The sequence below is a fragment of the Astatotilapia calliptera genome, chromosome 11 (assembly GCF_900246225.1).
Source record: "Astatotilapia calliptera chromosome 11, fAstCal1.2, whole genome shotgun sequence".
Taxonomy (NCBI): domain Eukaryota; kingdom Metazoa; phylum Chordata; class Actinopteri; order Cichliformes; family Cichlidae; genus Astatotilapia; species Astatotilapia calliptera.
In genome coordinates, this window is record NC_039312.1 from 16,054,339 (window position 1) to 16,067,814 (window position 13,476).

The 13,476-nt window shown below is 40.9% G+C and overlaps 1 protein-coding gene across 7 annotated transcripts in view; it reads left to right on the forward strand.

The window, feature by feature from the left end:
* oxr1a (oxidation resistance 1a) overlaps window positions 1-13,476 on the forward strand; it is a 175,809-nt gene that overhangs the window by 71,554 nt on the left and 90,779 nt on the right. For all 7 annotated transcript variants that reach the window (XM_026184158.1, XM_026184156.1, XM_026184157.1 and 4 more), the window contains one exon: window positions 10,179-10,375. In XM_026184158.1, coding sequence (XP_026039943.1) covers window positions 10,179-10,375 — 197 coding nt within the window. The remainder of the gene's footprint in view (window positions 1-10,178; window positions 10,376-13,476) is intronic.

The following is a 13,476-nucleotide window of genomic DNA, read 5'->3' on the forward strand; positions in this document are numbered from 1 at the left end:
TCAAAATGAGGTGTATTTTCTAAAATCTTACACAGCACGAGTGCATCTCTCTTACATTGTCTCCATTCCTGTTCAGTGTATTGTGGTCACCAAACTCAGGAACCCAACACATAGCATGCCACAAAGTTGCCATGGTTTAAAGAATCCCGAATAATGCAACAATTATGAGAAAACTGTGCACAAATATAGGTGATGGGATCCACAATAAGCAAAAAGCAATTAGGTTTGAAAGATTAGGTTCAGGCTCCTCCTAACTTTACACCAAGAAAGTAAACTAGTGAATTCAGTTAATAACTAAACAATAAAACTAAAGACAACAGCCCGAGTCAACGGTCTGGTGGAGGAGATCTCTCCACTTGGCCCCCTCTCTGGCTATATATTCATGGAGGTGGGCCACCAAACAATCAGCACTAAGGAAGAGGACAGATAGAGAAAACACAGGCTAATCCAAAGAAATCAAAAATCATAGGAGGAACAGTCTGCCTGTGCTACATCAAAACTATAGTAACAAACCAGCCAGTATAGTCATGTTTTCCATTATTTGTAGCAGTTACTTTTTTTCACAAATGCACTGTTGTTGCTCTGGGATATATTTGCACATTATTCTTTCAAACAAATTAGATGCTATGTGGGAAGCCAATAACGGTGATAATTAAAACGTTCCTTTTCATCTCCGCTGTCTGTCCTGCCCCTCCAGCTTCTTCCAGACGTAATGATCTAATATGATACTCCACACACTGCTGAAAAACTGCCAATAACTCACAACACGTCTCTGATTTCTGCACCGCCACAAGCCACAGTGGCATGACGTTGTATCCAGTACCGTCGCTGACCAATTGTGTTGCTGCCTGTCACCGGCGCTCAGCAAATGAGAGTGCAGGAGCGAGGCTGAGGCTAGCAACGAGGAGGAGGCGGCGGAGGAGGTGAAGGAGGAGGACAGTGGAAGACTGCAGTGGCAGCAGTAACGGTCCCTGGGCCCCACAGATACTCACTGAGTCAAACACCGAAAGCTGTGTGATCGAGCGGCTGAGTCTGAAGGGTTGTGTTTGTCTCCAAGATCGGGACAAAGAGTGCACGTGTGCACGCTCTCTTTTTTTCACTGTATGTGTCCGTGTTTGCTGTCTGAGTGATATGGAGTTAGAAAAGAAAAGTATGAGAGAAAAACATGCCCCCGAGTCAGAGACAGACACATAATGAAGCAGCGATTTTTGCTTTTCCATCTTCCTCTTTTCTCTCCCTGCCTTGTGTCAGCTAAGATAATTCTTCTGTTAGTCAAGTGAAAGGCTGTGGCTGAGGGGTGTTTCTGTGGGATATTGATACATTTTAGAGAGTGAATAGCTGCATGCCTCCCAGCTGTGTGTTCACCAACCGAACTGTTGATTTATGGACTGTTTTTGATCAGAATGGAGCTGTTCAACATTGCTGGCAGATGCAGCTGCTAAGTGATGGAGAAATCATTAGACACATCTCCAGGGATGGTTGGCTAGTGAAGCATTATGTTTGCTAGTGTCTTCGTCCGGTATTATTTTAGAGTGTAATGCTGCGCAATCAGTTAAGGCTTGATTAAGGAGGACAAACTGGTGTCTGGAGGATTTTTTTTAACCCACAGCCATGGGGGCTGAATTTTAAACTGAAAACACAGGTGCAGGTAGACTTTCTGTACTCTACAGCCGGAGGCCTTTTCCTGAGGGGCTTGCTCGTCCTGTGGGTTTTCTCCGGGTACTCCAGCTTCCTCCCACACTTTAAAGACATGTTGGTTAGGTTAATTGGTGATTCTAAATTGGTTGTAGTGTGAGTGAGTGTCTGTGAGTTTTTGTCTGTCTGTAAGTTAGCTGTGTGAAAGACTGGCCACCTTGAATGAGATAAGGATAGATGGATGGATTAAGCAAAAGAAAAGTAAAAGTTCTGATTCTGCCGAAACATTTATATATAACTAGAATTTTTTTCGAGTTGAGCAAAGGCTACCAATGTTTAAGCTTTTTTATAAAGCAGTTTAAAATCGGGTATGATACCAGAAGTTTCACAGATGATACTAATATGAGTAGAGTTACATGATTCACAATACCCAATTTGGTAGCTCGGTTTAAAAAAAAAATCCCATGCACTGTAAACTCTTTCCTAACAAACTGAGATATTTGTGGCAGGCTTTTCATTTAAAATGTGAACATTTTGTTGATAGGACACGGAATAAAAAGTAGCTTTACTTACATTCTGTTAGCTTAAGGATTTATATTATAGAAGAACTTTAACTTTTAGAACGTAGTTGATTTCACAGCAGGAATGGCAGCTGCCTTAAAAAAGTTGTAAAGTGTATTTCAAGATAACAGTGCAAAGTACTTCTATACCCGACTCTCACTGGCTTTATTATCAATGAGTCTGGGCAGAGCTATCACCATCTGTGTAGTTTTTCCTGTGCTTGTGGGCCTTATCTCTATCTTGGTTTTGTTCCTATAGCACATCTCATTTCCTTATTATAGCGAAACACTGGAGAAAGAAAGTCACACACCGAGGCACTTTCTTTTTCTTTCTTTAATCCACCTGCTGATGCTGATGTTGGCCTGTTTGCCTTTGCCAGTGACAAACCGCAAAACAAGACATAAGAAGGCCAAAAGAATGTCAGGGGTCTTAAAGAATTAAATAATGTGGGGGGGGGGCAAGGAATTGCTGAGCATCAGATGTGTCAGGAACAACGAATCATTTGTTGGAAAGCTCTTTAATGAGTTTGAATTGTAGCTTCACTTCTTGATTGCATTGTTCATGTCTGGCTGAAAAGTGGCATTTTATAGATGCTTCCCGGCTCCAGATGACAAATGCTCTGTAGCAAACACCGTCACAGCCGACCTGACACAGGATTTAATAATGTTGCTGACTTTTCTGTTGTTTAACTTTTTGCCTGCGTCACGGCTGGCCTTTAGCTTTTGTTCTCGCCGCTTAGTTACAGAGGGAGAGTTTAAAGCCTCATTGGTCAAAATCGTCACATGAACCTTTGACATGGAATTGGTGCTTTGGCATTTAGGAAGGGAAGATGAGCGTAATGTGGCGTAGAGCTCCATAGATCATTATGTGGAGGTGTCTAACCGCAGAGCAGAGGACGGCGGGGTCTGAGCCGTATTTCATTTTGCTTCGAGGCGTAAAAAAGAGGCTCATTAACATGCATGGCCACAGGTTGTTGTTGCTCTTTCTCTCTCTCTCTTTCTGTGTGTGTCGAAGCACAGCATCGATAGCAACTGACTCGTTCTTATTAGGCTTTAGCTAACCCTTCAGTTGCCAAGTCGTTTTTGTCATAACTGCTATCCATTTCAAATCAAACAATCTGATGTGAGTGCTGCATGGTATGAAGATGAGAGGATGTTGATAAAGAGATACTTAAGAAGTAGAAGATATTCCCTTGCCTGGCCGTATGTTAATGAAGTTGTTCATGTGATCAAAATAACTAAGTGCCTTATTAGTTTTTAGGATTCATCAGATGTCACACCTACTTGTGGTTTGGCCTGAAATGTTTCAATTAAAACTGCAACAAGTCCTCCAACCTGAATGATTTCTTTTCCTTACCCTCTAAAAGCAAGACCCTTTTGTTGTTCCTCCATCGACCCCGAGCTCCTCCCTGCACAGACGTTGTGGCGAGAGCAACGTCACAATGAAACATAATATGGGAAGAACATGAAAGCAGTCCTGTACAAGCAGGGCCCTAAAACATCGTGTATAATATATAGTCATAAAAAAGCATTAAAACCTCCACTACGCTAGCGGCCTTTGTGCTATTTGTCGCATTGCGTGGGTTTATCAAAGCTTTTCACTAAAAACAGCCTAGTGCAACCTGGAAAATGCTGTTCACTTAGTTGTGAAGGAAGGCGCAGAGATAATCCAATCTCCTTACCTTGAGTGCCTTTTAACAGCTTATTAAGGACACACTATAGTTAACCATTTGCAGTATTAGTATTACTATCAGTTCTGCTATAAATAAAAAATATGAAACATTTTTTAACTCCTTTTTTGTTCATGACAGGGAACTGGAAGCAAAGCAAAGAGGAGCACTGGAAGGCACTGCAAACGCATCCCCCCTTTTTTAAGGTCTAATCCTTCTTAGTAGGGGAGCGATAAGCGTGTTTTGACTTAGCCCCAAATTTCCTGTTGTTTATGCATCCTTTTGCCAAGTCACGTGGATCCCTGTAGAGTTGGATAATCTTACTGATGCCAGTTTGGCAGAGCTGCAAATGTACCACTGCCTCCTGGTCCAGGTCAGATCACGAAAGTGAGGAAGAAAACAAAATGCCCGTGTGTCTGTTTTCTTTAATTTTTTACCCTCCCTCTGTTCATCATTGAGTGAGCATTTGCTCGCAGATAGGAATCAGTCCGAGCTGCTGGCTTTGTCGACATGTGTCTCTCATTCCTCTGTGGTGCTCTATAGTTCCTCACTGGTGTGAAAGGAAAAGCCTCTTATACTTGCTGCAAGCTCCCACTAGGGCTTCTTTATGGGTTTCACAGTTGTGGTGTTATCAGTTGTGAAAGTTCCAAACATGAAGCAGCCATGTGGTTGGGAAACAGTAGCTACTGGTGACGCAAGGGTGTCCATTACATCATTAACTGCTACGCCATCTGGCAGGCTGGCTGTTGACCTTCGGCATGCTTCTTGTCTCGTTCTAACAGCTCACACTTTCAGCCTGATACAAAGCAAACCAGTCCACTACATCCACCACTCGTTAAATCTGGTGTTGTAAATTTGTTGTGTTGGGAGTGCTTTGAATCATCCACGACAGCCACACTCCAAATAGCTCAGAATGACTATGCATGTGTGAACAGTTTAGCTTGTGCAGTCCCCTCTTGTTTGATTCAGATTTTTTTCTCTCTTCTCTGCTATAGATTTGAACGTGCATATTTTAGATAAGTTACCATTACTTTTGACTTAAAATCTGCGGTTTAAGTTCAATTCTTAGGCTGTATGAGGGATTACAGCCATTTGCTCCTCCGTTAGTCGCAGTGGGAAACAGAAGCTGCTGAAGAGTGCAGCTGATGATGGTACACAGCATCTCAGTTCTCAGGCTACCACCCACCTGGGTCCTGAACCTGTAAGCTGAGCTAGGATGCTCATTAGAAAAGACTCTGTGGACCTCAGATTAGCTCTCAGCACAACTTTATAATAAGGCTTTGGGGCCGAAATGAAAAGGACAAACGTGGCAAACTTTTTTTTTTTCATATGTGTGTATATATATATATATATATATATATATATATATATATATATATATATATATATATATATATATATATATATATATATATGTGTGTGTGTGTGTGTGTATATATCATTGAGAAATTCATGTGTGAATGCAACGCAGGTGATCCTTGCCAGACATTGTTACCTGACTACATAGCCTGTGGCAGTGGGAAATGTCAACAGTCTGAATGCAGTAGAAAATGCTGACACTATAGTAAAACTACTGCAGCAAGAAAACAAATTAAACAAGCATTATTGGACACAAAGTAATAAAAAAGAAAGAAAGAAAAACTTAAAAGCATAGAGATTAAGGTGGAATGTTTCAGACATGTCGGGGTTGTTAAATCTGATGTCAGGTTGCAGGAATGGTTGCCAGTTTAATTGCGCTACCACTGTAAAGCATTGCCATAGAGAGAGAGACAGAGGTTTATATTGTATGGTTTGAGACTTGCAGTATGGAAACTGGTCTGGTCTATTCCAGGAATAACAAAAACTATATTAAAAAAAATCATAAAGAAGCTAGGCCTAAGTCACACAGGCCTAAGGACCAGTTAGCAACCATCTGGAAACCACTGCAGGAAAAATATTTACTCCGTGGAAGATTGTTAGTGATTGCTGGAGGTTGCAGCTGCGGTGAAATTGATTGCTCAAGTCCCATTCATACAGGCCGAGAGACTGATTAGCAAATACCAATCACTAGGGAAAAGTGTATTCCACAACCACTCAGTGAATGGTTTTAGGAGGTTGTTGACATTCGCTAGCTGGTCATAAAGAGTTGTAAACAGTGCTGCACTGAGGCCTTAAATAGGCCTTAAATAGAATATTATTTATAAATTTTTATAGTTATTATTATTATTATTATTTTAGTACATCATTATGCCTGTACGACTTCCATTTATCCTTCTTTCTTTTTAAAACCTGCATTACCTAAAAACATACCTTCGTCTTTGACAGTGCAGTCAGAGACTTGAGTGCTAAGCTAATAATGGCTTATGCTGAGTTGAAGTTCATGTTATGATTTTTTCCCCACATTTTTCAGTATTCATCCTAATTAAAGGGTTTAACTTAACAGCACATATTTAAAGGGCAGTTGATGGGTACTCTCTAGTTCCTTAGCTATTTGCCTTGACTTGGTTTTACAACACAGACTTGAAACTGCTTAGACTGAAAAACAGTCAAACATGTGCAGTATGGGAACAGTTAATGTAATTAGCCCTGGCAAAGTACATTTTAAACTCTTTAAAGGGGACCTGTTGTGCTCATTTCCAGTTCCATATTTTATCGTGTGGATTATTACACTAGGGTTGAATAAATGAAAGAACAAAATAATAATTCTTACTTATGCTGTACTCTGCCTTGATAAATCTCCTCGGTTCAGTCAATGTCCAAAAAACAAGCCTTTGAGGTCCCTTCATTTTCTGTGGCAGCTTCCTTTTGATTGCCTGCCTCTGGTAAAGAAAATATGAAAAAGAGGTCCCCTTTGAGACGTGCATATTTGTTTTGCCATGCTAGCTGGAGGTGACAGGTGATGGGTGTGCCTTTCCACATTAATATTTTGTCTTTACAAATGTTAATTTGTTTCTTTGTTGTGCTTTGTGTGTTTTACTGTCTCATTCTTCTTTTAAACTGACTGTTGATGATTTTTCTTTTAAAAAGACTTGAAAATGAAGAATAAGTTCATAAAAATATTGCCACTGAGTTGACTTTTGCCTCCATATTATAGAAAGAATGAAAATGTAAACACCCACGTTATTTTTCACATGCGTTGTCCTTCTCTTTACCTCTTTGCTTCTGTTTCCATCTTGCTTTCTTAGACACATCGATTCTGTTCTTGAACTCTGACACACACGCGTTTTGATACCGTTTGGCCTTGTAGCTTAGTGAAACAGAGCTAGAAGAAGGGCTTCTGTTCTACTGATGAGACAGTAATTAGTACTAACTCCTAAGGGAAAGTAGATAGACTTCACATAGCTTGACACTCTTTCACTCTCTTTCTCCGTCTGTCTGTCTGTCTGTCTGTCTGTCTGTGTCTTTTCTCTCTCTGGTCCTGCCATTAACAGCAGCAGCATGTCTGCGTCCTCAAAACAAGTACAATCTAGCACATTCAGCTAACTTTGTGTCAGCCTTTGTCAGCTCTGTCAAAACCTCCACTGCATGCATTAATGGAAAGACGAGACAGAATGTGATGGAGAATATATGTACATGCAAATATAAAAGGTACAGAGATGGGGTCAATTTTTAGTTGGTATATTTGTAGAAATATACCAACTGTGTGTTTTCACTGAATTGACTGAAGGAAAACATCTATATAATTTTTGCAGCTCAACCTGCTCCGTTTGGCACCTTCTCTTGACTTGACTGCTTCAGTTTGTTTGATTTTAAAAAGAGCACACAGTGAAGGACATTTCCATAGAGATTGTGCATTTTCATTAGCGATTTAGACGCTATGGTCATGTGTGTTGCTTTGGTCTATGTGGGGATGGGCACTTGGGTGAAATGGCCAGAAAGATTCTGTTCGCTTCAGCAGTTTTGCTGGAATGATTGAAAGTGTGAAGTGTGTGCGAGGGAGCGCAGCACTGGGAATCTTGTATTGCTGTTTCAGGACTTTTTCAGTGTATAGGAGAAAGTGTTTTAGGAGCCATTTTTTTGATTGACAACGTTTTTGCTGGAACACCCAAGAATTTAATTTTTATTATTTGTATTTTTTTTACTACCACTTTAGATGCTTTTGTATGAGTGTGTCAGTGTGTTAGTGTGATTTATTCTGTATGTTTACACATGTGGCTTTGCGACCATATGTAAGTGGATAAACCTGCTGCTGAGTGTTGTGGGATTACCTGTTCAGATTAGCCCAGTTAACTCATTTATAAATGTAAAACCCAAACCTGGGATCTCATCAGCCTTTTAATAGGCTTTGACTTGTTTTTTGTTGTAGGCAGATTATATTTGACCTACCTCAGCCAGTGCATGCCTTTTGATGCCCTTTACATAAGCATTCAAATTTTGTAAGCTTTTTACTGGAAAAGAGAGTTTTACATGTTGCACTGTAGCTTCTGTTTAATTGTTTAGCCATTTGAATTCCGTGTGGTAATGGAGGAAAAACTACTTTACAAAATGCAAATGCGGTACATGACTAAGATTAGCTATGTAGCTTGACAACAAGGTCTGCTTGTTGCATCTTTAGGTATTAGCCAAGATGGTGGTGTAGTCATGTTAACACCAAGGGCTACTCTTTATTTTTTGCATTCTCTTTTGTTATGCTCATTTCCCCATTTAGGCCTTTTTTTTTTTAGAATTACAAACAATTTTAATCAATACAAAGTTAGCACTCCCAGCTAACTTCCTGCTAGCTTACTTGGCAAATTTTGGCAAGTCTGCTAGCAAACTTGCCAATTTGGTTGCTTACAATGAGCACTAGAAGTTCATGCAGTTTATTAAAAATGTTGTTTATACCCTAAGTTCCCATCTCATGGCTTGGCTAATGAGATTGAGAAAATGTTTTAATTTCAACAGAGGAGATTAGATATTAGCAGAGGGGCAACATGGCTAACAAAGGGAATAAAAAAAACCCTTCTATTTTGGTCTCTCCAGATATCCGTGGAGTACTACCAGTCAATCTGACTAGTAGTTTCTGGTACAGCCTGACATATATATCTCCAATTGGATGGAGAACATTGGTACAGTCTGAGGAGGTCAAAAGGGCAGATGGCTGCTGCTCCTACAGCCTGGTTTTAAAAAGGAGTTTTTCCTCCCCACTGTCACCAAGTGCTTGCTCATAGGGAGTCATCTAATTGTTAGAGTTTTCTCTTTATTCTTATAGGGTCTTTACCTTACAACTGTTACTGTTGATGTGATTTGGGGCTATGCAAATTAAATTAAATTGAATTGATGTGACAGACAACAGTGTAAATATGGAGGTATCGAGTATAAAAAATAACCAGTCACATACATCCATTTATTCATGTAGGTGCCAGTGAGGATGGATACAGTAAGTGGTTCATCAAAAAGAACAACTTCAGGGTGATGATGAAGATTTGTGCCCAAGCAGGCCCAGTTAGTCAAAGCTATAAGTAAACTGGGATTACAGGCAGTGGTTTCTTACAGATTTGTTTTGCCCAGTTAAACAGATTCACTAAATTGATTTGGTGTTTAATTCTGCTGAATCATGAGGCATCCCAACCACAAGTCAAAAGTGAAAGCACATCTGAGTTTGTGAACCGTGGCTTCCAAGACACGTGTGCTAGAGCTTTAAGCCATCGTTACAGGGCTTTTAAGAACTAGTTAAATATAAGATGTCATGTATGCCACCAGACTAAGCAGCTCTCTAAAAATTAATTATGAAATCTAAAGTTGATGATGGGCCAGTGAAATGGAGCTACATTAGAGCTGTTTAATGTTAAATCTTTGCAGCAGGATTCTGGGCCACTTGTGAATGGTCCAGGGGTGTTTTGGTTAAACAGATGCAAAAGGATTTAGTATATGAAAAAGGATGAAAAAGGATTTAGTATATTCTAGATGAAATAAAGCATTTCCACCTCCGTAAATTCTTATACCCTCTACTTGATTTTTTCCTTTTGTAGCTTGTTACTCGCTGTTTCCTGAGCTCTGGACTCCCGCTGTTCTTCTCCAATATCCCACCATTTAATCCCTTTTTACAGTAGAGACAGCTCTACACTGGGCAAGCAGAGCAATGCTAATAAATTCACCCTTAACAAGATTGCAATTAGCCTATTGATTCTTTCAACCAACTTCCTTGCCGCTGCAAAATTGCCTTGCACAATTACATTTCTGTGACACAGCGCAGTGACAGCTAACCGCCTCAGATTTAAATGTGCTTTGATCCCCTCGCCCCTTGGAACGATGAAGGTCACTCATCTTTTCTCTGTCCACTCTCTGCCTTTTCATCCATACACCATGTGAATATAGCAATAACACGTTCCTCTCCTTGTTTGCCCTTCTGCAGACTGAAGAAGAAGTCTCAGTCGGTGGATATTGCCAGTCAAGGTTTCTCCCCGACACTGGTGCCCGCCTCGCCCCTCAACAAGGCTGCGCCATCTGTTGCCAAGACAACCACCGTCCTCGCGGTGCAGGAAAACAACACCACCAACTCCCAGCGCCGCAGCCCCCGATGTGGCGAGCTGAAGAGAGGCTACACCATAGGTAAATGACACAGGGGCTGGGACTGTGATCCTGTCTCTCTGTGTGCCAGTGGAGAACATTTCGCCTGAATTTGATGTCCAGTTATTACTTGAGTCAGCATTAAAATGCACCGTCTGAGCTGCTGACATGCATTTCTCACTCAGTTTAGCTTCCCCTTGTCACCTCTTCAGATGCTCTCCCCATTACACAACTCCTGATTCATTTCCTTCACATAATTTTTAATCATGTGGCTCTGATGAGAGTTGTTCCTGTGATGAATTCTATTTCTGGTGGTGGTGGCGCTGGTGGTGGTGGTGGCTCTGCCTGCTGTGGCTCTCTTTCTGTGTCAGCCAGTGGGTTGGTACTAGTGCCCTTTAGGGAGCTGACTTTTTGGAGATAATGAAATGAGTGTGAGGTAAACTAATTTACAAACTGATGAATGCGGTGCATCCTCTGTTCACTTCATTGATGAGATTTACTTCACAAGCTGCTTGGGTTGAGGTTAGAAGGTGGAAGTGTGATCTGCGAGGTATTTCTTGCTGTAGGCCTGTTCTACTTTTATTTCACAGTCCCTTTCACGCTTCCTTATTCTGGCTTTATTTGATTCTTTTCAAATGTGTGCTTTAAAGCAAGTCATACCGAATCCAAATACATTGTTATTGTTGCTTTTGGACTCAATGTTTAATGTAGCAAGCTGATGAAGTTATCCGTAGCTGTGGAATCAGATTTGAAGGAGCAGGAAAAAAAGTGATGTAAAGCTCCAAATATGTCAGAAGGAATTTCAGAGAAAAGTGTATAAATATATGAACAGGACATTTTAGTTCAATTTAATAATACCGCAATTAAAATGACACAATCCTTGGGTATGTAAATTTCAGTGATATGATGCTATTAAAATACATTAATAAGAAAACAGGAAGTAGCAATAAGATGGCTACTGCTACCTTTAACAGCAAGTAGCCTTCTGGACAACAACTATTATACAATACAACAGAGAATTTCTCCAGAATATCACTTTTTATATAATGGACTGTATGGTGTGGTCAGTATTATTAGCCCCCTGAAAAACTGAGCGTTTTATTGAGCCAGAGCACAAACCACTGATGTGCAAAGATAACTTACTGTAAAATAGGATTATCTTCCAATTAGCATACAGTATAAAAACTTCAGCAAAGGTTCGAGCTGTCACTCTAGAAATCATCAAGGCAAAAACTAAAGAAATCAGTTTAGATTTGAGAAAACAAATTGTTGATACTCACAAAGCAGGAGATGGATATACAGAGTTATCACAGTGCTTCTAAGTGTGAAAAACTGGAGTGAGATATATCATCAAGAGAGCCACATAGTCCAGAACAAGCCTGGCAGAGATAGGACGCCAAAGACTTCAAAGACTCTGTAAGGAAAACTGATGAGAGATGTGTCTAAACAACTGCCAACACAAGAATGAATGACTTAGCCAAGTCGGGAATTGTAGTCGGGAATTAAGAAGACAATAAAATGCTTCACAGGAAGGGTCTCTGAGGTAGGAGACCAGGAAAACCTCAATTTCTGTAGAAGAGACACCTACAAGCCAGAGTGAAGTACGCTAAGGACAACCTGGAGAAAGATTATGCTTACTGGAATGCGTCCTCTGGACAGATGACATGAAACTAGATCTCTTTGGTCATAGAAACCAAGCAGTCAGCACCAAAATTGGGTCGTTGCTGTGAGCGACTTATGTTGTGTGCTTGACAACAACCAACAAAACATATGTCGCTCCTGGACAGGAGCTACCTCTAGAAGACCAAAGTGAACATTACTGGCTGGCCTGCACAAAGCCCTGACTTGAATCCAAATGAAAATCTGTGGGGTGAATTGAAGACCAAGGTTCATGCCAGTAGACGCTTTAGAAATTCTCAAAAGTAGAACGTGCTGGGATTGCTCAGGAGGCAAGCGTGAGACTACATCAAATGACTTCAGGCTGTTATCCAGAAAAAAGGATACACAGCTGAGGCTAATAATTCTGTTCTCATCTGTAGGAGTAGGGAGTAGTGAAGGAGTGAATGATTTGGGATAAGGTAAAAGGTCACTGTGACCTCACACAGTTTTGCACATTCATTAGCTGGTTGTAACAAACTTTCACAGAAACATTTATGCAGCTACAACATTTTATAGCCAAAACAGCAAAGATCAAATCTAGACAAACATGGATGTAAATTGCACCAAGCAAAGGCATACAACTGTACAATGGCAATTCTAGTCTGATGCCCTTGCAGCTCTATTATTAGAGTTCTTGGTACATTTGAATTTCACTTCATGGCTGAGCATACAGTCTGATTAATCATGTAAATCAGTGCAGCAGCGGTGGCTGTTCTGCAGGGAGAGGACAGCTTTAGAGTTGAGTTGCTGCAGGACCGTGCCACTTTAGGGTCGCAGTGCCCCACTGAGCAGGCACGATTTGGCTCAAGGTGTGCCGCTCTACTGGTGCCACACCAGTGAACTTTCTATAGTGATCACACATCGACGCCGCTGCTTTAAGCAGGGCATTGAGCGAAGAACGGACTGATCCATCAGCTCAGTCGGCAATAATCAATAGAGGAAATTGTGGGATAAAAGCTTGGCCACACAGGTGGACTGGCTGTTGACAGTTCGGCCCGCTCTTGTCATCCATTACCAATTCAATGGCAGCTGCTGGCTCTTTGTAAAAGCACAGGGTCGGAAGTCACAGTCATTCAACCATAAAATGAAATGCGACCGTGACTTATTGTGCTTTTACGGCTTTTAACTACAAAGTAACAAATTGTACAAGGTTCCAAAGCATGAGTCATAGCAGTTAATCATTTGCTCTGGCTAGCGTTGTCCTAGATAAACCACAATTAGATCAAGGCCCGACTTTTCACATGACTACAGAAATACTGCATCTGCCAGTCATTTACACGGCTGGATCACATAATGAGACATTGATGAGCGACTGTCCCATCTCTCTATTTCTTATCGCGATTGGATGTGGAGCCCTGGGGCATTTTTAAACCCAGGCCAGGCTGCTCCTGCAGGGATGATCATGCTAATTTATTCTAATGTGATAGCAATAATGTGGCAGGCCACTCGCTGCGCTTGTCTGCCAAGCTTCAGACAGACCTGTC